The sequence below is a fragment of the Giraffa tippelskirchi genome, chromosome 8, assembly GCF_054371585.1.
Source record: "Giraffa tippelskirchi isolate mGirTip1 chromosome 8, T2T-mGirTip1v1.2.pri, whole genome shotgun sequence".
Lineage (NCBI taxonomy): Eukaryota > Metazoa > Chordata > Mammalia > Artiodactyla > Giraffidae > Giraffa > Giraffa tippelskirchi.
In genome coordinates, this window is record NC_137282.1 from 103,604,621 (window position 1) to 103,628,263 (window position 23,643).

The 23,643-nt window shown below is 38.7% G+C and overlaps 2 protein-coding genes across 20 annotated transcripts in view; one reads left to right on the top strand and one right to left on the bottom strand.

The window, feature by feature from the left end:
* Positions 1-18,637, bottom strand: part of SREK1IP1 (SREK1 interacting protein 1) — a 374,836-nt gene extending 356,199 nt beyond the window's left edge. For 12 of the 18 annotated variants that reach the window (XM_081518356.1, XM_081518349.1, XM_081518346.1 and 9 more), the window contains exons 1-3: positions 18,505-18,637; positions 9,118-9,165; positions 414-557 (exon numbers count right to left, since the gene is read on the bottom strand). In XM_081518356.1, the coding sequence (XP_081374482.1) occupies positions 414-557; positions 9,118-9,165; positions 18,505-18,517 (205 nt within the window). In that variant the 5' untranslated portion in view covers positions 18,518-18,637. Of the gene's footprint in view, positions 1-413; positions 558-9,117; positions 9,166-13,966; positions 14,211-18,504 lie in introns of all 18 variants that reach the window. The other 6 variants (XM_081518341.1, XM_081518354.1, XM_081518340.1 and 3 more) reach the window with 1 other exon arrangement.
* Positions 18,638-18,940: 303 nt separating this feature from the next.
* Positions 18,941-23,643, top strand: part of CWC27 (CWC27 spliceosome associated cyclophilin) — a 256,601-nt gene continuing 251,898 nt past the window's right edge. For both annotated transcript variants that reach the window (XM_081518289.1, XM_081518290.1), the window contains exon 1: positions 18,941-19,189. In XM_081518289.1, coding sequence (XP_081374415.1) covers positions 19,148-19,189 — 42 coding nt within the window. In that variant the 5' untranslated portion in view covers positions 18,941-19,147. The remainder of the gene's footprint in view (positions 19,190-23,643) is intronic.

The window sequence follows — 23,643 nt, forward strand, 5'->3', positions numbered from 1 at the left end:
TATGAAAGTCAACCCATGCAATTCAAATCCAAGTTGTTCAAGGGTCAACTAAAGCTTGATACTACTAAGATCTCTGATTTTAATGAGTGTGATTTGACGATCCAATCCTTTAGACTCTTTGTACCATGTGATACATTCCAGTGAGGTGGAAAAACAAACCAAAACACAATAAAACCTGGGTTATAGAATCAGAAACAGACTTGCCTGCTGCTTCTATCACAGACCAATTGTTCAACTTTGGGCAAGTTACTTACAACGTTCAAGCCTATTTCCTTACCTATGCAATAATTCTTACATAGGATGCAAACTATCTTAATGACAAATATAATAGAACAATAAATAAAGATGACATAATACAGCAGGGCATTTAGAAACAACCTTAAACTCTGGAAGGAAAAAAAAGTATTGCTTACTTTTTTCTTGTAATGCCTGCAGTTTATTCAGTTCCTCATTCTCTTCATCACTCTCTTCACTGCTTGTGCTGCTGACATCCAAAACTATGTCCCTTTTGGGATCTACTCGGAGAAAATTGCGGCATTCAAAAGTCAGGTGACCAGCTAAGTAAAACAAAGAAATATGAATGACAACACTACAGACACATTATATATTTTTTTGCTTTGTTTGTCCACTAAGCAACAATTACAATTTAATAATATAATATTTAGTTTTAACTTTTATTCAGTGAGTGGTCATCTGCTTTACCTGAATGAAAAAGAACTTTTTTTTAATAGGGCTTCTTATTCAATAAACTTTTTTTTTTTCTTTTTGGTTACATCTTATGGATTTTAGAATATTGAATTAATGTAAATATTCTCAACATTGGATTTTATATTTCTTTCCACTATATTTAATTCCTTTCCCCTACGTTTTTGCTTCTCAGCTTACTGACTATTACATTACTTACTGACTATTACATTTTTCATTCACAGCTTTCACCTAACTAAAGGTGTCATAATAACATCATTGAACATGTTGTTGGAAAGAATACTTACAATTTTAATTCTAACAATAATATTCAGTCCTTTAAGATTCTCCCTATAAGAAAACTACAACAGTTATCTACTTATTGCATGATGTAATTAAAAAATCAAACATTATAAACACCAGGAAAGGAAACAATATCACTAATATCTAAGTACCTATCATCTGCATGTTAACATTTTGCTTTATTCACTTAACAATTTTTTTTTAAGTGAAAGGCTTGCACACATGCACACGTACATACATGAAGTTGGAGAGCCTGCACCATGTCTTGGAACCCTGCCCCAAACCCATTCCATTTCCTTTGATTTCAGAAGTTGGTTATACTGAAGTTGGTGTCTATATTTTCAGAACATAATATTATTATTTTTAACATAAACTCAATTATACTTACCTATCATCCTGTAACTGTTTCTGCCATTCAATATTATGTTTTGTGATTCATCTGTGCTAACATGCTGCTGCTGCTAAGTCGCTTCAGTCGTGCCCGACTCTGTGCGACCCCACAGACTGCAGCTCACCAGGCCCCGCCGTCCCTGGGATTCTCCAGGCAAGAACACTGGAGTGGGCTGCCATTTCCTTCTCCAATGCATGAAAGTGAAGTCGCTCAGTTGTGTCCGACTCTTCGCGACCCCATGGACTGCAGCCTACCAGGCTCCTCTGTCCATGGGATTGTCCAGGCAAGAGTACTGGAGTGGGGTGCCATTGCCTTCTCCGCTGTGCTAACATAGGCAGATGTAATTATCTCATCTTATCTGATGAATAATGTTCCATCATATAAAAATATGTTTACCCTTTCTACTACTGATAGGATCTTAGGTTGCTTCTAGTATTTTGCTATTATAAATAATGCTGAAATGTGTAGTTAAACATGTCTCTCTGTGCACATATGCCACGGCCTCTCTAAGCCAGTAACTTTCAAATTTGTTTGACTAGGACTGACTAATGAAAAAAAATAACAATGAAATCAAGTATATTAATATATATGTTCATATGCAAATACACACTAACTCACAAAAATTAAAACAAAAATTACATGAAGCATTATGACATTTGATATTCAAAAAATATGAATGCTGATAGAAACCACATAATTTGTTTCACAACCCACTATTGATTCACTACGACTCTGTTCTAAGATTTATTCCTAGTTCTCTCTTACTCAAGGATAAAATCTTTTGGAAGTCCTAGACTCATATGAGAGCATCTCCTAGGAAAGTACCAATCTTGGGCCAGGTCCTGAGCCTTGCCTTATTCCCTGCACCCAGTCAATACATGAAAATAGAAGTTCAAGAACCCTGGGTTCAGCAAATATCCTCAACACTTACCTCCTAGACATTCTTCTTTCCTTTGGTTGCTAGTCTCTAAGTATTCATGAATTCTGTATTTTCTCCTAGCATACTACTATATCTAATATGTATTGCATATTTTATACTAGTTTCTTAGTTGTTTATAGAAGGGTCCAGCCTGCCATACTGCTGGAAACAAAATTTTCTCGGTTGTGATTTCCCTCCAAATGAATCATTTAGAAATGTTCTTTTCAGTTTCCAAACATATGGAGCTTTCAGATTATGCTTTTGCTGATTTCTAAGTGTGTTACACTGTTATCAGCGAGTGCCTGTATGGTAAATCAGTGTTTTAGTATTTGTCTGTATGGTATCAGTGTTTCAGTATTTGCTAAGATTTCTTTTATGGCCTATCTTGTATAAATTTGGGGAAAAACTTGGAATGTATTTTAAAAGAATACATCACTATTTGTTGAAGAGGCTTTTATGTCTCTTTTGTTGTTCAAACCTCCATCTTACTTTTTTGTGTAACAACTTCTGATGGTATAATTTTTAAGTACCTTTATCACTATATATTTGTCCATTTTTCCTTTTAAGTTTTTGCTATACATGTTTATATTAATCAGTTCAGTTCAGTTGCTCAATTGTGTCCGACTCTTTGCGACCCCATGAACTGCAGCACGCCAGGCCTCTCTGTCCATCACCAATTCCCGGAGTCTACCCAAAACCATGTCCGTCGAGTTGGTGATGCCATCCAACCATCTCATCCTCTGTTGTCCCCTTCTCCTCCTGCCCCCAATCCCACCCAGCATTAGGGTCTTTTCCAGTGAGTCAACTCTTCGCATGAGGTGGCCAAAGTATTGGAGTTTCAGCTTCAACATCAGTCCTTCCAATGAACACCCAGGATTGATCTCTTTTAGGATGGATTGATTGGATCTCCTTGCAGTCCAAGGGACTCTCAAGAGTCTTCTCCAACACCACAGTTCAAAAGCATCAATTCTGCAGTGCTCAGCTTTCTTCACGGTCCAACTCTCACATCCATACATGACCACTGGAAAAACCACAGCCTTGACTAGGCGGACTTTTGTTGGCAAAGTAATGTCTCTGCTTTTAAATATGCTATCTAGGTTGGCCATAACCTTCCTTCCAAGGAGTAAGCATCTTTTAATTTCATGGCTGCAATCACTATTTTATCTTCTTGGTTGATTAGAACTGCTCTTGCCTCAAAAGTCTAATGTTATAATTGCTCCACTAGTTGCTCTTTTGGTTATTATTACTTGAATCATATGAAATTACCATTTTCATTAGAAAAACTGTTGAATATCAACAATATTCAACCTAATATCTATCTGCTCTTTTTCTTTCATCCCTTTATTTTGAAATTTTCTATGTGGTTTCAGTTTTCTACGTAGTTTCACTAACAACAGCATGTAGCTGGACTTACTTTTTTAACTTGATACCAGACTAACTTTTCATATTAATTTCTTAGCTTGGAAAACGAGTTTCTGCCTCACTGGAGGCAGTGTAAATTCACTCCTCATACCTACAAGTGGTGTAAGCTTGGGCTGTCAATTCTGAATTATTCCTTTTCCTCTAATTATTATTTTATAGGAAGTTAAACACAGTAAACTTTCTCATCACTTCCCCTAGACAGTAAATGGAATCTCTGTAATTTCTGCTTCACTGCTTTTTTGGGCAGTCTGGCTTTAACCAACAACCTCCACTCCAGCCATGCTGTGACTCTGCAGGAGTCTAAAGCTTCATTCTGTATTCCATAAAAGTCTACCCAGGAATCCTGTGAACCTCATTGTTTTCAGCTATCATTCCCTGCTCTGGCTTTGAGCTCCTCTTCCTTTCTAACATGTGGCGATTTTCCTTTTATTCTTTTGAGCTAGGTTACTTTTATTTTTGTTGTTACCATATTTTTCTCCAGCATCTCTTTGTGTTTGGAGCCAAACAGAGGACTTTCTATGTTGGTTTACCTTGCCATTTTGATCAGAATTCCTGATGACACAATTTTTCTTTTATTTAAACTAGCTTGGCATCCAAGCTAGTCATGATTATTTAATATAAATAAAATACCTAAATAATAACCACACCATGGCAGTAGTCTTCGTCTCACATCCTTTTTAACCTTGCTTTAATGAAACTGACCCTAAACTGATAATAAGACACACTGCTTATGGAGGTACAAATAAAATTTCCTTTTTTTTTTTTTCAATTGGGGAATATAAGTGAACAAACTTAGGAAATTACTCCAAAATATAGTTCTTGTGAGTTCTTTTCTAAATAGACTCTCAGGAGACAATGAGCGGAAAAATTCTTAGATGATCAGAAACTTAAATTTTGACCACAGATTCGTAGAGACATTTCAAAGTTATAACATTTCAGTAGCTGATTGCAAAAAGTAATGGGGCTTTTTCAGTAATGGAAAAACAGATCCTTAAATTTATACAAAAATACAAGAGGCCCTGAATAGCCAAAAAATTCTGAAAAAGAATAGAGGTGGAAGACTCATATTTCCTGATTTTAAAACTTACCACAAAGCTATAGAATTCAAAACAGGGCGATATAATCATAAGGATAGTCACATAAACCAATGAAATGGTCCAGAAATAAACCCATACGTATATCGCCAATTGCTTTTTGAAAAAATTGTTAAGTCTATTCAGTGGAGAAAGAATAGCCTCTTTAACAGACAGTGCTAGGAGAACAGGATTTCACCACGCAAAATAATGAAGTTGAATTCCTCACCTCACATCATATGCAAAAACTGACTCAAAATGGATTGAAGACCATTACAATATAAGAGCTAAAAGCATAAAAGTCTTAGAAGAAAGCATGGGATAAGTCTTCTTTAACTTGGATTTGGCAATGGATTCTTACATGTAAAATACTAACAGTAAAATAACAAAAGATAAAACTGGTAAATTGAATTTCATCAAAATTTAAAACATTTGTGCAAAGAAATTATGAAAGTAAAAAGACAACCTACGGAATGGAAGAGAAGATTTGCAAATTATATATTTGATAGGGTTTAGCATTTAGTATATATACAATTCCCACAACTCAAGAACAGAAAGACAATTCAAATAAAAAGATGGGCTAAGGAACTGAATAGACATTTCTCCAAAGAAGATATACAAATGGCCAATAAGACCATGAAAAAATACACAACATAATTAGTCATTAGAGAAATGCAGATGAAAACCATGAGCTAACAAACACATCTACTGAGATGGCTATAATTCAAAAAAAAAAAAAGGTAAAAGGAAAATAAGCATTGGCAAGAATGTGGAGAAACTGGAACTCTTATATTGATATATTTCTGGTGGGAATATAAAATGATGGAGCTGCTGTAGAAAACAGTTTGGCAACTCCTCAAGAAGCTCAACATATATGACCCAGCGTGTCACTCCTAGCTATACATCCCAAAGAATTGAAAACAGGGACTCAAACAGATGTGTACACATTAATATTCATTGCTCATTATTCACAGTAGCCAAAAGGTAAAAATAACCCAAGTGTCTATCAACAGATAAATGAATTAAGAAAATGTGGTATATCTAGACAATGAAACATCATTCAGTCATAAGGAAGAATGAAGTTATGATATGTGCTACAACATGAACAAACTTTGAAAAACATTAGGCTAAGTGAAATAAGCCAGACACAAAAGGACAAATATTTGATTCCACTTACATGAAATATATAGAATGACCAAATTTATAGAAATAGAAAGTAGATTAGAGGTTACCAGAGTCTGGCAGAAGGGAGGAGTGGGGAGTTAGTGCTTAATGTTTATCGAGTTTCTGTTTGGTATGATGAAAAAGCTTTGTAATTGATAGTGGTGATGGTTGTACAATACGGGGAATGCAATTAACGCTACTGAACTGTATACTTAAAAAGAGTTAAAATGGCAAATTATGTTATATATATTTTACCACAATTTTTTTTGAATGGGGAAAAAATACCACGGCACAGTATAAAGTCTTACAAATAACCAGATTTCAATTCCCAGTTTTCCTACTTAACAACAGAGTAATCCTCTTGACTTTTGAAGAATAACTATGGCAAAGCATAGATCTAGAACTTGCATTAGCTAATTTAATCTTTCCAACAAGTCTATGGAAATAAGTACTATAATTTCATTTTACAGACAGGAAATTGAATCACAGGGTGGTTAAGTAACTTGCCCAAAGTTACACAGCTAGTTATTGCCAACTGTGTAAAAGCTATACCTAGGTGCCAGACCAATGGTTTTGAATATTCCTAAAAATGTGTGTGTGCTCAATCACTAAGTCATCTCTGACTCTTTGTGACCCCATGGACTGTGACATGCCCGGCTCCTCTGTCCATGGGATCTTCCAGGCAAGAATACTGGAGCGGGTTGCCATTTCCTTCTCCAGGTGATCTTCCTGACCTGGGCATATAACTTGTATCTCCTGCATTGCAGGCAGATTCTTTACCACCTAGCCACCTCTTGAGACTATGAAATCTACCTACCTCACAGGGTTGTTTTAGCAATGAAATGCAATGAATTTAACCAAGCTCTGTCTCTATCTTAGGTCTTGAGTTTTGAGAACATAAGAGCTACATTATAAACTTCTGAATTCTTAAGCCCAGCTGCTGCTGCTGCTGCTGCTAAGTCGCTTTAGTCGTGTCCGACTCTGTGCGACCCCATGGACAGCAGCCCACCAGGCTCCTCTGTCCATGGGATTCTCTAGGCAAGAATACTGGAGTGGGTTGCCATGGCCTTCTCCGTAAACCCAGCTAATTCTCCCCAAACTTCACATCCCTATCATTTTTATTCTTACCCAAAAGTAACTTCATGTAACTTCTCTGAAGTCTCATCCATACATTGCTCTTTCTGTTCCTCTGACTTAACTAATCATCACCCCTGTATCTCCCAATCGTTTTATGACAGATACTGAAACATGCAATCCCTTGTGGACAAACTGTGCTCAGAATGCTCCCACTACCACTTTTTAAAGAGATAGCTGGCTCTTCCCTGAAGATGCCTCTCTACGTATGGCTTACCTCAGTATTATTAGCGTGCTCCCCACTTCTTATCACTGTTTCCAAATAGCAGTCCCCTAGGCTCCCCTTTGGGCTTCCCTAGTGGCTCAGATGATAAAGAATCTGCCTGCAATGTGGGAGACTCAGGTTCGATTCCTAGGTCAGGAAGATCCCTGAAGATAATGGCTACCCCATTCCTGTATTCTTGCCCGGAATATTCCATGGACAGAGGAGCCTAGCAGGCTACAGTCCATGGGATCGTAAAGAATCGGATACGACTGAGTGACTAACACAGGCTCCTGTTCAGCCCTCTGCGGCTGTACAACACCCCCATCCACTAAAACTGTTAGAACCTGGCTCAGACTAGCTCTTTACTTTCAGCTTTCCTACAAGTTTTAAGTTAAAAGAAGTCCAAGTAGACGAACTGATATTAGTAGACAGACTGGGAAATCCATTCTAGGTTTTGAAGTGAACATAGCATTTATATATATAGAACTTCCTTAAGTCTTTTTTTTAATGTAAAAATTCAAACAAGCTTTATTATTAAGTACATCACACACAGAGAAGACTAGAGAAGAGTATATAAAATGAGTACTTACAGTTGAAAGAGAGTTAATAAAGTAAATAGCTGCATCTCTCACGTTAGGGAACAGACTGTTACCAGAACCTTGACTAATCCTCTGTGTGCCCTTCCCCCACAAACCACTTGCTGGCCCCTCTACCCTCTCCCCATAACCACTAGCCTCACTTAGGTATGTCTTCTCTGCTTTTCTCTGTGGGCTTACTAGTTATGTATGCACTCCTAAACTTAAATCTTAAATAAAGAAATTAGCAAGGGTTGAAAGACAAAGTATAAATAAATATAAGCAAATTTAAAAAACAGAAAAGACTTCATTGTACTATTTCTTGCATGTGAGCACATTCTTCAGGAGTTTTTATTTATATGAAGGATATGTATACTTACATGCCCACTTTTGCTAGTTAGCAAGCTTCAACTGAGCCAGGTCTCAGTTGTTGCTTGGAGGCATGTGACTTGGTTCTCCCAGTATGCTTTTATTCTTAGCCCTTCTCTTGGAGATTCATACCCCAAGTACTATCTTATTACATGATTTAAAAAATAAACTTTTTTCCCATACAAGAACATCTTTATTCCGTTAAAAAATAACTCTGCTATGAACTAGAGTATCAACAACAATCCAGGTTCATTTGCATTTTCTCCAAACAACTTTGAAAACAGTGTAATGCCACTGTTAGAGCTGTTATCAAGGCTTTAGGAATTGTCACATTTACGTAGAGAAACAATATTTGTTTATAGTACATAAGTATAAATTTAGATTGCATAATTGCACATGCTTAAGTTTACTTTTCCACTCCATTTCATTAATCATAACGGAGCTGTTTAAATCAAGGTTTCACCAGACAAAATTCACCTTTATAAAGAGTTAATTCAATCAACAGGAAAACCTTTCATAAACAGTTTCCACTGCTCACCTCTTCACCTAGTATCTGCAAGGATAAGGAATAAAAGGCTAAGTATCTATATAGTTTTTCTGGAATAGACTTTTTCCAGGCTCCTACATCTCCCCCTCCACTCGTACTTCATGACATCTTTGCTAGTCACCAGATACACAGCCACCTGTCACTGGGTCCATGGCAGTGAATAAAATTGAGTATTTAGTGCTGATGGAGGGATTTCTGAATTTTCTGTAAACCCGAGCCAATTAACAGGGCTAAAGGACTATGCCCAAGGCCCTGAAATCAGGATGCTAAATCACATTGTCCAAAGAGGCTATGATTCACTGCACAAAATGCTCTTCTTTGATGTACTTACGGTAGCCACATTTTTTACAGCCTGCTCGGACACTGTCCTTGTTGCAACCTGAAATATAATTAGATAACATCTTAGAGGACATATAGATAAGTAAAAACAAACATTTCATCACATGGAAAAGCTGAGAAAACTACTTGTGATAGAATTTATTTCTTAAAAATAAAACAAATCCCCCCTGACCTAGCTTAGAGTACTACTCAATTATTATAATTATTAGAAATCACTGGAAAAGCTAATTCACTCAAATTATTTCCTTGACAAATACTTACAGAAGATATTTTTCTCTAACGCAACAGAAATGCAGTACGATAGTCAAGCGTTTCAACATTTCAAGGATTCTCTAACACTGCAGAAGAAATTCCAGGGTACTCTGGCCTATCCCTCAAATACAAAGTGATTGACTAGATAGATATGTAAACATTCAGGTTAACAAATGTTTTTCTGCTTACCCTTAAAAGAAAAAGCAATTATAACTTTCTTAAAGGAATTGGTGAAATTTTAGAAAGATACTTTAATTGCTAGGTATTATAAGGAACATCTCAAATTGACACTCAAATTTTGACAAGAGAAAAGAAACTTGTCACATACTCAGTCTGACCAATGTTTATAAGTATTTATAGTATCTCTGTAAAATTAGTGGTACCTACAAGTAATGTTGAAGATACAAATAACAGATGAAATAACATTGATTTTTTATTGTGATAAAATACATATAAAAATTTATCATCTTAACCATTTCAAAGTGTACAATTCAGCGGTGTGAAGTACATTCACAATGTTATGCAACCATCACCACTACATGACTTCCAAAACTTCATTCTTATCATCTCAAACAGTAACTGTAGCCACTAAACAATACAGTCCATCCCCCTCTCTCTTTAGCCCCTGGTAATTTCTGTTCTACTGTTTGTCTCTATGCATTGCCTATTTTAGGTCTCTTATATAAGTGGAATCATACAGTATTTATCCTTTTGCGCTTGGCTTATTGTATCTAGCTAGCATTAAGTTTTCATGGTTCATCCATATTGTAGCACAAACCAGAATAGCATCCCTTTTCATGACTGAATGATATTCCATTGTGCGTATATATACGAAACTGATTTTAACCTCCAGTAAGGGCTCCCATCAATCAATCAAAGGGCCAGTACAGTATTACTCTATTTCCTTAATGAAGGGTATTTCACTTCCAAATCCTTCAAATGGAGATATCCCAATTTAATAAGGTACATAGTGCAATATAATATACCTAATTTTAGAAGAAAGAAAAATTTCAAACCATTTCTTTAATATTATGAAGTCAAATATTAATTTCCAGCTAAAATACACATTACTGAGTTGTTCTAGTAAAAATACAGTCAGTTCTGCTACAACGCTTGATTTTAAAGACATAAATTTGTTCCAGTGCATCTAAGAGGGAACAGTTTGAGTACAGTGTGTCCATGAAATAGACTAGGTGAATACAAAAAATTGCATCCAGTTGATTGGAGCCTCAAAACACACATGGGCACATCTCAAAACATTTCTAGTGACCTCAGTTCAACCCATGTGTGCTGACAGCAGCATCCATATCTATCTGGTGTTATAATTTTCCATCTGATTTTGTATTATCACCTTCCTACCATTACTTTAGAATAACTCACAAGCTGAAATTCTTCTGAATTCCACTTCCACAGCAAACTTCAGGTCTTTTAAAAGGTATAATGCTCTACTTATTTCAGTATTTATGTATCTTTTAGCCAATTAACATGTGCAGATAGGTTTCTATGATTTTTTATGTACCAGTGATGAAGTTTTTGAGTGTGGTGCCCAACCTCATTTTTCTCCCCTTAGACCTGTGGGTTTTATTGCAGAGTGTAAAAACACATATGCTGCACTGTAGCAGAATTGTGAAATGAAATTGGGTTAATAATAAAATCAGGCTCTTTGTTATGAAATAACTGAATGTTGAAAAAAAGGCTCAGAGAATCCAGGTCAATGTCAAGTTTGTTCCCACAGACACCACAGACACTGAATAACACTGAACAAAACTGTGCTAAATGCCCCGTTATCTTTCTTACAGCAAACTCAAGACGCTGTAATGGACAGATTTGAAATCATCTCATCTCAGCATGTATTAGAAATTAACTCATCTTTGACGAAAGACATTAATAAAACTCATCATTCAAGTATCTCATATTTTTAGAATGAATAAAATATTAAACTTTTTCAGAGTAGTTCATCTTCTTTAATAAGGTTGTAATTTTTACACAAAAGGGAAGTATAATAAGAACTCTAAATAATTCCAGATCAGCTATTTCCTCATCAGCCTTTGGTTAAATTAAGATTTCACCCTTCATTTGTCTATAATTTTCGTGACTATCTGGCCAACTAAATGCTTCTACCTGGAACCTTGAACCTATCTTCCTGGAACCTATCTTTCTTGAAACTTCTACCTGGAACCTATCTTCCCTTTCCTGCCTAAATTAACAAGTCAGTTTCTGCTGTCTGGAACAAGAACTCTGTTGATACACCAGGACTTGAGATCTGTGTCAAACTGAACAGCAGGATTGTAAGGGAGACCCTGACTCTGACAAGTTTCCCATTTCCCCACTTAGGTTCCCATGCTGTCCTCTGTTCCACTTCTCTTCAAATTTTGAGAATAATAAACCCTGCCTCCCTCAAAATGTTTCTACAATCCAAAAGCCACTAAATAATCATAACCTAGAATCCAAAAGCCATTAAATAATCATAACCTAGAATCCAAAAGCCATCAAGTAAAAACTCAGAAATCTGGCTACATAACAAAATCTGAATGGTGAAGACTACCAAAGGCAAACTCAAAATACACATGAAAAAATGGGAAAAAATATTTGCAATTCATAGTACCAATAGAGGGCAGTTATCCCTACTTTATAAAACCCACCAAATCATCAAGACCAATTGCCACTAGGGAAAAAATGGGCAAAGGAACTGAACACAATGTTCACTGAACACTGAAAAGGAAATAAAGACAACTCTGAAACATATGGACAGATGCTCATCCTTATTCATGATAAATGAAATGTACACTAAAATCTATCCTGGGATTCCATTTTCACTTATCTGAACAGCAGAAACTGAAAAGGTTGAAGACAGCGTGGCAGGGAATATACATATGTGTATTGCTGGTAGAAGTATAAATCAGTACCATCTCTATGGAAAGTAAGCAGACAAAATCTATCAGAATCACTCAAGTACATACTCCTTTGATACAGCACATTCACATTTGGGAATTAATCCTCAATTTACCTGCACAAGTGCATACAGGTTTATGTACAAAGTTATTCACTGCAGCATATTTGTAATAGCAAAAGAGTGGAAGTAATCTAGTCATCAATTATGGTATAAAAGAATAAGGATGTTGTTTACTTAACGATATACAATGATCTCTGAAAGAAAAAAGTAAACTATAGAATAGTGCTTATGGTACACTGCCATTTGTATAAAAGGAAGGAAAACCCCTGCACAGTTATACATAATATACATTTTATATACATTACATTCATAGATATAGACATGTAAAAAAATATCTCTGCAAGAATATACTTGTTTACCTGAAGAAAGCAGTGCTGGGTCCAGGGGGGGAAAGGGTGAGAGACATGTCACTACAAACCTCTTATATCTCTAAAATTTAAAACATGTGAATGAGTTGCTTTCTCAAAAACCAAACCCAGAAACCTCCCTCAAACAAACCAAACCCAACACTAAGGCGGGCTGCTCTCATGCAAGTATTCATAGACAAAAGGCAATGATTGCACTTGTAAATTCTTCAGGGAAGCTACATTGCAGATTTTCAACAAAATTGCATCATCCGAAGATTTTAGGAGCAAATTGTAGAGGCCTTTACATCTTGCATTATTATGTGCTAACAGAGGCTCCCTCTGAACCTAGAATTCTGCTGAGGTTGAGTGGTAGGAGTCCTTCCCCTCCCAGGGAACTTACAGGAGCAAAAAATGCCAGATGCTCCAGATGTGGGCCATGCTACATTTTGTATACAACTTAGTGCCTAGCATGGTGTAGAGTGGCTAGGAGCTTCTCAACAAATTTTTGTTGCTTTGAGGTTATAAACTTAAGAAAATACTTCAACAGCTGGAAATCAGTAAGTTCTACAGCTCCCAATTGCCAGCTATGAAACTAATGTCATTAGCCTATCTGAAACATGATAGGCTCTAGAAGAAAGGGAATTAAAGGACAAAAGAAAACAAAACAATGATTGCTGGGTAGGGGGAAATGACAGAGACACAAGGAAACTTCCTGAGGTGATGGAAATATTCAAAATTTTTATGTACATGTGATCTTCAAGTTGTAGAAAAGTTTTCCTGCCACCTACATCAATAACATACATTGCCTCTTGAGCCAGGTAACTCTTCACTGGGAATGGTTAATTATTAACATGAATGTAAGAATGTGAACGATAAAAGCAGTTTCAAAAGAAAGCCAACTTCACTGAGTGGCTTCCCTGGTGGCTCAGCGGTAAAGAAGCTGCCTGTAGTGCAGGAGACCAGGGTTCAATCCCTGGGATGGGAAGATCCCCTGGAGAAAGAAATGGCAGCCCTTTCCAGTATTCTAGCCTGAGAAACCCCATGGACAGAGGAACCTGGGGTCTCAAGAGTCAGACATGATTTAGCGACTAAACCACAACTTCACTGAGTTTCAGTGTGTTAAAATGTCCTTTCCTTAATAACAACTCCGAGTCCAAATTTTACTAAGTAACAAGAGTATACATTTCATTGTGTTACCTACACAATGGTTACACACACTGCTATGGAAAAGCAGCTGAAGCAGGTGACCATAAAATAGGTGAGGTTGATTATCATTTGTGGAAACTAACCTTGATACTTTACAGTCATACTTTGTAATAATCACTAGCAGGACCACCCAGAAAACGTCATGCTGTAGAAGAGGGCAGCGGAGGATGAGATGGTTTGATAGCATCACTGACTCAATGGACACGAATCTGAGCAAACTCCAGGAGACAGTGAAGGACAGGGAAGTCTGGTGTGCTGCAGTCCATGGGGTCGCCGAGTCAGACATGACTAAGCGACTGAACAACAACATCTGTATGAGCAGTATACCTAAAAATAAAAGAGCATTCTTGTCCTTTCTGATGATCAGAATCTTTGGAGCCCTATTTTTGTGTAATACACTATCTGGATCAATCATCCAAGAAATTACCTTCACATTTTCTGTATTTTCTAATGGCACCTGCATTGTGCTTTTACAGTGCCATCATGCTTATAATTTCAATTTTTCCTGGGTTTAAACAGTTTATCTATGTCTAACCATCTAACTTAATGGCACAATTTAAGATGATTACACTTTGAAGCATTATTTTGAATTGAAAGAAGGTTAACATATATATAACTCTGGTCTAAGTTTAAGGGAACTTCAATAAGGATTTTTTAAAAAATAATTTTTGTCCTCTTTCTTAAGCAGTGCATTACATTTCATGACTAGACCTAAGTTTTATGAGGACACAGGCTGTGACACTGTGTCCCCCAATGTGCCTATACCACAATGCTCAAAACACTTGCTCAGATAATGAAACCAACAGCGGCAGCAGGTCAACTCAGGATGCAGCTGTGTGTGGCAAAGGCCACCAAGGCTGACTCAGCTTATCAGGATGCCTAGGCAGTCTACTGTGAAGATTGGACTTTCTCCGCTGGCCCCTTACACGTTGATATTCTCCAAGCTCCAGCCACAGACCTTCCGTTCACACTCTACGCATTCCACCTGGGCAAAGACTTTCATTCCCCTGGCCTATTATAAGTGTGTGGATGACACCAAATTGTTCTTTGATTCTGTTTTCCTTCCTAAGCTACAGATTTTTTCTCTTAGTGTCTATTAGATATTTCCATTCCATGACTACACCTCAACACAAGACCCAACTGAACACATCATCTCACTAAAAATTGCTCCTTCTCAGGTGTTGCCTGAAATAGCCCCACCCAACTGCCTAACAGTAAAACCCAGGTGTACCTCATTTCCAACGTTACTCACCTACCATGAATCAATCAGTGATTTTACCACCAGAAATATATCTCCAATCTATCTACTTCTCTCCTTTTTTACTGAGACCATCTGGTGAGGCATCATCATAACTTACCAGAGTTACTCTGAACTGGTGACTCTGCCTCCAAACTAGCTCTCCTCCAATCTACCGTGCAGCCATAATGCGCTTTCCAAAAGGTGAGTACGTTTAAAAATCCTTAAAGCTTTTCCTGTGGTCCTGATGGAAACATCCAAACTCCTTCTCATGGCTTAAAACTTCCTTTAAGAATGGGAAATTGCCTTGTAATCATATTAAAACATGGCAAAATGGATAAGCACACAAGGGTCCAGAGGAACTGCACTGACCCATCACTTCTAGCTGTCTCAGTCTACTCACTTGACTTCTCTGTCCCTCAGCATTCTGAACTGCAGAGTGGAAATTGTAATACCTGTCTCACAGTGTGGGTGCCAGTGTTAAATAAGGTAAAAATACAATGATTGAGACAGTGTCTGACACATCTGACATGTAGCAAATGCTTAGTAAATATTAGCTACTGTTGTTCTGTCTCCAGTTAATTTCTCACTTCTCTCTGTTTGTACACTGAGTTCCATCCAAAGGGCACATCTTTCATTTCGTCTCCTCACACATTTCTTCTTCCTTTACATATCTGGTCCCTCTGGCTATAACTCCCCCTCCCACAATTCTTCAGGTCTCATGCTAAATGCCACATCCTCTGGAAAGTCCTTCTGAACTCTCCAGTCTCCTATTAGATGCCCTTTCTATGTGCTCCTCAAGGCTGTGTATTTTCCCGGTCATACACCTGTCTGACTTTCTAGTACTTTCTTTTCACTGCTAAACTGTAAGTTCTCTGCGAAGAGCAACTGTATTTCCGGGGCCTAGCACAGAGCCTAGCATGCAATATGCCTTTAATAAAAATTGTCAGGTCTATGAATAAGTGTATCTTTCATCTCCTACAAGATCTCAGTGACCCAGATAACCATGATGGTGTGATCACTCACTTAGAGCCAGACATCCTGGAATGCAAAGTCAAGTGGGCCTTATGAAGCATCACTACAAACAAAGCTAGTGGAGGTGTTAGAATTCCAGTTTGAGCTATTTCAAATCCTAAAAGATGATGCTGTTAAAGTGTTGGACTCAAAATGCCAGCAAATTTGGAAAATTCAGCAGTGGCCACAGGACTGGAAAAGGTCAGTTTTCATTCCAATCCTCAAAAAAGGCAATGCCAAAGAATGTTCAAACTACCACACAATTGCACTCATCTCACACACTAGCAAAGTAATGCTCAAAATTCTGCAAGCCAGGGTTCAACATGCGTGAACTGAGAAATTCCAGATAGTCAAGTTGGATTTAGAAAAGGCAGAGGAACCAGAGATCAAATTGCCAACATTCATTGGATCATAGAAAAAGCAAGAGAGTTTGAGAAAAATATCTACTTCTGCTTTATTGACTACGCTAAAGCCTTTGACTGTGTGGATCACGACAAACTGTGGAAAATTCTTTAAGAGATGGGAATACGAGACCACCTTACTTGCCTCCTGAGAAACCTGTATGCAGGTCAAGAAGCAACACTTAGAACCAGACATGGAACAGACTGGTTCAAAATTGGGAAAGGAGTACGTCAAGGCTGTATATTGTTACCCTGCTCATTTAACTTAGGTGCAGAGTACATTATGCGAAATGCTGGGCTGGATGAAGTGCAAGCTGGAATCAAGACTGCCAGGAGAAATATCAATAATCTCAGATATGCAGAAGACATCACCCTTATGGCAGAAAGCGAAGAACAGCCTGTTGATGATAGTGAAAGAGGAGAGTGAAAAAGCTGTCTTAAAACTCAACATTGAAAAAAAGAAGATCATGGCATCCGGTCCCATCACTTCCTGGCAAATTGATGGGGAAACAATGGAAACAGTGACAGACTGTATTTTCTTGGGCTCCAAAATCACTGCAGATGGTGACTGCAGCATGAAGTTAAAAAGACGCTTGCTCCTTGGAAAAAAAGCTATGACCAACCTAGAGAGCGTATTAAAAAGCAGAGACATTGCCAACAAAAGTCCGTCTAGTCAAAGCTATGGTTTTTCCAATAGTCATGTATGGATGTGAGAGCTGGACTATAAAGAAAGCTGAGCGCTGAAGCATTGATGTTTTTGAACTGCGGTGTTGGAGAAGACTCTTGAGAGTCCCTTGGACTGCAAGGAGATCAAACCAGTCAATCCTAAAAGAAATCAATCCTGAATATTCATTGGAAGGAATGAAGCTGATGCTGAAGCTCCAGTACTTGGCCACCTGATGCGAAGAACCGACTCATTGGAAAATACCCTGATGCTGGGAAAGATTGAAGGCAGGAGAAGGGGATGACAGAGGATGAGATGGTTGGATGGCATCACTGACTCGATGGACATGAGTTTGAGCAAGTTCCCAGAGATGGTAATGGACAGGAAGCCTTCATGCTGCAGTCCATGGAGTTGGGAAGAGTGGGACAGGACTGAACTGACTGACAGTGCCCCGTGTGATCCTCCCCAAACTGCAGTTGGTAGAACAGCACAACCTTCCCATGCGTAACAGCTATGTGCAAAGTACAGTTCAGCAAAGGCTGCCACAGAACAAACGTGGTCAAATAATACTGGGGAGGGCAGGTTAAAACAAAGTTAGGGCTTCTGAACCACTGCAATTCTCAGCGTCTTTTCTAAGTACAGTGAATCTCCAAGCTGCATGTTTGAGTGGGGGAGGGGTGGTGGTGGTGTATATTTCTCAAAATAGCTCCTGCAAGGAGAACTGGAAGGAGCCACAGGTATAAATCAACGCATCTCCTTTTTTTTAAAAAAAAAAACCAAAAACAGATGCAGGAACTGAGGCCCAGAAGGGCAAAAAGACGGGTTCAGGGCCACACAGCTACTACATGTAACAGGAAGAGAGAGAAGTGGAACCCCAGAGACTCATTTCAGCCCTGACACTTCCAGTGCAAACAATGCCTGCGACTACTTGGGTCCGCCAAGTGTTGCCACCTCAAATTTTATTTTCAAACCATACTAAAGTTGAGGTTAGTTTTTCTGGGCCAATTGCCTCCTAGGCCTACAGATAGGAGTCTGTCTCAAACACCCCTCCCCGACTCCGCCCTATATATACTTTTCCCGTAAGTCCGTTTTTGGCAGTGGGAGCTGGGCTGCTGCGGGGGAGATAGTTTCTTTCTTCTTTTCTTTCCTTTAGAGTTTATTTTTGGACTGTAAAATTTTTCTTGTAAACCCAAAGTACCTGATATTTTTAACGCTTCCACTCTTGGGCGCTACTCCTTACCCAGCGCACACTAACCTACCCCACCTACTCCCTCCCTCGCCCAAACCCCTGCGGTTGGTCTTTACCTGGAATTGCCATGGCGTTGGTAAGAGGGGTCGCAGGACCCCTAGGCTTCTGAGGGTTCGCTCGCTTCCCGCTGGCCGCGAAGACAACACCCAGCGAGGGGGCCGTCTTTCTCCCATCCGCGCCGCGGCGCCCGGGTGACAGTAGGGGAAGGCCCTCAAAAGCCCCTAGAGAGAGCGGAACCAGGTGGCTGCCGATGCAGTTTCCGGGGGAATTGTATTGTACACGCACACGGCGCGAGCCATTACTGCCAGCTTCGAGGGGGTGAATGAGACCTGCACACGCGTGTAGTGAAGTAAACAACACCAAGACTTAACGAACTGTTGTTTTAAAAATTGGAATACAAGTTAACTTAATCTATAGGGGTTTAATATTCTCTTCTCAATTCCCTGGACGCCATTGGAATCCCCCTTTTCAGGATTAGCGGTGCTCGGGTCCGGGAAGAACATGGCAGCGTCCGTGAGGACCTAGCCTTGGAAAAAGATAGCGTTTGTTGTGGGGCCACTGTCTTGCGGGATATCGACGGGCTGGAGCTTTCCGCAACTTCCCAGTTTAAGGAAGCGTGTACCGATAGGTGGACAGCTCTAGTTACCAGCGGTTCGCTCTCATCCCTATTTAGGAGCGGAGTCCTGAGCACTGACCGGAATGAGCAACATTTACATCCAGGAGCCTCCCACGAACGGGAAGGTGAGTCTCACCTAGGGTCCCTGGGCTCCCCAAAGCGGTATCTCATTGATTAAAGGAATTCTGGGGTTGTAGGGTTGGAAGAGATTACAAAAACTTGACCTCTGCCTCCGAGCAGGATTGCACTGAAAGCCATATGCTGGCACTTCTCAACACATAATTGAAAAAGTCCTCAAGTGGAGATTTCTTCATCAACCAACAGTATTTCTCCATCTACCAACCTCCTGGCCTTACTGTTCTTGTTTTGCTTCAACCTAACTCTGCATGCGTTTTCTAGGGTCGTAGGTAAAAAGCCAAGTATGTTTTAAAAGTTGACATTCTTTTGCTAAACTTGGAGATCGCTATTTCGCCATTTGTTTTACAATTCTTTATTGAATGCCTACTAGGCTCCAGGTGCGGGGATTACGAAGATGGATGGATAACACCTGTTGCTGCCCTAGAAGAGCTAATGGTTTTAGTTTTAGAGGCAGGCAGGTAAAGAAAAACCTAATGGTATATTTGCTAGGCGTTCTAATGGACAGAGGAGCATTTGCTATAGTATTACTGAGAAGTTAGCAACTGGGAAAGTAGAGAAAGTCTTCGTGGATGAAGTATCTTTTGAACTGGGCTTTGTCAGCGAAAGTGGGGAGTGGAAAGAAAAGCCAGCGTTGTCCCTATTATCACAGCATAAGTTGAGTGAAATATACATTGATGAAAGTCATGCAAATTAGTGTATGCAAACTGTGTTAAACATTGTCCTTCTGAACAAAATTGGGCTGAGAGAGAATATCAGGTATAGCCCAAGTTTTCCTTCAAAACCAGTTTTGGGCTTTTTATAGCATAAAACCAATTGAAGAATTGAAGCTTCAAAATTCTGTACCATAGACAGCTTGGCAAGAATTTTGGCCTGGAGAACTCAGACCAGTGCTATGTGACAACCTAGAGGGGTGGGATGGGGTGGAAGGTGGGAGGTTCAAGAGGGAAGGCACACCTGTTTATCTATGATTGATTCATGTTGATGTATGGCAGAAGCCAACACAATATTGTAAGGCAGTTATCCTCCAATTAAAAATAAAAAGAAAATAATTTTGGCCTGGAAAGAATTTAAAGCAGATGTAATAAGTTTGCTTAATGAATGTTTGTTTAGTGGTCTGTACTGAAATAAATGGGACAAAATTTCTCTCTTCAAAGAGTAGTATCAACTTAGAAAGTACCCCTTGACAGAAATTTCCTTATCTACTGAAGATGAAATTTCTATGTATTATGATGATTTAATCTACATTTTATATTAACTCATATATTTTATTCTTAAGAAACATTATCACAGTATTGTCTTACTTGTCAGTGTTAAGGAAAAGAGCCACTGATACATGACAGAGTGGTTATGGCCAAATGGAATGCGTGGCCGAAGGAGGAGCAATGTACCTTCTTTTTTAATTCAGTAGCTTACCAATGAAAAGATTAAGAAAACCTGGCTAGGAAGGTGACCCAACCATAATGTGGTTTTTACCATATAAATTTACTTTTATAAGTTTACTGTTGTCAAAAATTTTTATAAAAATAATAATTACAGCAATTATAGCTACCATATTTTGAACGTTTATTCTATCAGGTACTGTTCTAAGCAGTCTGTGTATAATAACGCATTTTGTCCTCACAACGAACCTATGAAGATATTATTATCCCTATTTTTATTTTTTATTGAAGTATGGTATATGTGATGTACATTATTAGTTTCATGTGTGCAACATGATTAAACATTTGAAACATTACAAAATGGTCACCACAATAAGTCTAGTTACCACTTGTCAGCATACAAAGTTAATGCTATTTTATTGACTGTATTCTCTATGCTGTACTTTTCATACCTGTGACTTACTTATTATGCAACTGGATGTTTGTACCTCTTGATTCCCTTCACCTATTCTACCTCTCACCTCTCACCCATTTTCACTGTTTCTCACTTCTGGCAACCACCAGACTATTTTCTGTATCTAAGAGTCTGGGTTTTATTTGTTTCTGTTTCAGAGTCCACATGTAAATGGAATCACGTGGTATTTATCTTTCTCTGTTGACTTAGTTCATTTAACATAATACTCTTAAAGCTCCATACATGTTGTGGCACACAGCAATATTCCTTTCTTTTTTATGGCTGAGTAGTATTCTGGTGTGTGTCTTCTTTATCCTCATCCATCACTGGACACTTAAGTTATTTCCTTATGTTCAGTTCAGTCACTCAGTTGTGTCCAACTCTTTGCGACCCCATGGACTGTAGCACGCAGGCTTCCCTGTCCATCACCACCTCCAGGAACTTGCTCAAACTCATGTCCATCGATGGATGATGCCATCCAACCGTCTCATCCTCTGTCATCCCCTTCTCCTCCTGCCTTCAGTCTTTCCCAGCATCAGGATCTTTTCCATTAAGTCAGTTCTTCACATCAGGTGGCCAAAGTATTGGAGCTTCACCTTCAGCATCAGTCCTTCAAATGAATATCCAGGACTGATTTCCTTTAGGACTGACTGGTTTGATCTCCTTGCAGTCCAAGGGACTCTCAAGAGTCTTCTCCAACACCACAGTTCGAAAGCATCAATTCTTTGGCACTCAGCTTTCTTTATACTCCAACTCTCACATCCATATGTGACTACTGGAAGAACCATAGCTTTGACTAGACAGACCTTTGCTGGCAAAGTAATGTCTCTGCTTTTTAATATGCTGTCTAGGTTGATTATAGCTTTTCTGCCAAGGAGCAAGCGTCTTTTTATTTCATGGCTGCAGTCACCATCTGCAGTGATTTTGGAGCCCAAGAAAAACTGTTTCCATTGTTTCCCCATCAATTTGCCAGGAAGTGATGGAAGTGGATGCCATGATTTTCGTTTTTTGAATGTTTGAGTTTTAAGCCAGCGTTTTCACTCTCCTGTTTCACTATCATCAAGAGGCTATTTAGTTCTTCTTCACTTTCTGCCATAAGGGTGGGGTCATCTGCATATCTGAGGTTATTGATACTTCTCCCGGCAGTCTTGATGTGTGTGATCCACACAGTCAAAGGCTATAGCATAATCAGTGAAGCAGAAGTAGGTGTTTTTCTGGAACTCTCTTGCTTTTTCGATGATCCAGTGGATGTTGGCAGTTTGATCTCTGGTTCCTGTGCCTTTTCTAAATCCAGCTTGACCATCTGGAAGTTATTCATTCACACACTGTTGAAGTCTGGCTTGGAGAATTTTGAGCATTACTTTGCTAGCTTTTGTAAATAATGCCTCAGTGAACATAGGGGCACATATACCTTTTCTATTTAGTGTCTTCTTTTTCTTTGGATAAATGTTCAAAAGTAGAATTGCTGGTCAGTATGGTAGTTCATTTTTAATTTGTTTAGTAACTCCACAGTGTTACCATAGTGGCTGTGCCAATTTATATTCCCACCAACAGTTCACAGACATTCCCTTCTTCCATATCTTTGCTAATGCTTGTTATTTCTTATCATTTTTTTTTTGAACATGGTGCACCTTACTTTATTTTTTTAACTAATTAATTTATTTTTTTACTTTACAATATTGTAATGGTTTTGCCATACATTGACATGAATCTGCCATGTGTGTACATGTGTTCCCCCCTCCCACCTTCCTCCTCATCCCATCCCTCTGGGTCATGCTGGTACACCAGCCCTGAGCAGCCTGTATCATGCATCGAACCTGGACTGGCGATTTGTTTCACATATGATAATTTACATGTTTCAATGCCATTCTCCCATATCATCCCACCCTCGCCCTCTCCCATAGAGTCCAAAATACGGTTCTATACATCTGTGTCTCCTTTGCTGTCTCGCATACAGGGTTATCTTTACTGATTTACTAAATTCTGTGTATATGCATTAGTATACTGTATTGGTGTTTTTCTTTCTAGCTTACTTCACTCTATATAATAGGCTCCAGTTTCATCTACCTCATTAGAACTGATTTGAATGTATTCTTTTTAATGGCTGAGTAATATTCCATTGTGTGTATGTACCACTGTTTTCTTATCCATTCTTCTGCTGATGGACATCTAGGTTGCTTCCATGTCCTGGCTATTGTAAACAGTGCTGCGAAGAACATTGGGGTACACGTGTCTCTTTCAATTCTGGTTTCCTCAGTATGTATGCCCAGCAGTGGGATTGCTGGGTCATATGGCGGTTCAGTTTCCAGTTTTTTGAGGAATCTCCACACTGTTCTCCATAGTTGCTATACTAGTTTGCATTCCCACCAACAGTGTAAGAGGGTTCCCTTTTCTCCACACCCTCTCCAGCATTTATTGCTTGTAGACTTTTGGATAGCAGCCATTCTGACTGGTGTGAAATGGTACCTCATTGTGGTTTTGATTTGCATTTCTCTAATAATGAGTGATGTTGAGCATCTTTTCATGTGTTTGTTAGCCATCTGTATGTGTTCTTTGGAGAGATGTCTGTTTAGTTCTTTGGCCCACTTTTTGATTGGGTCGTTTATTT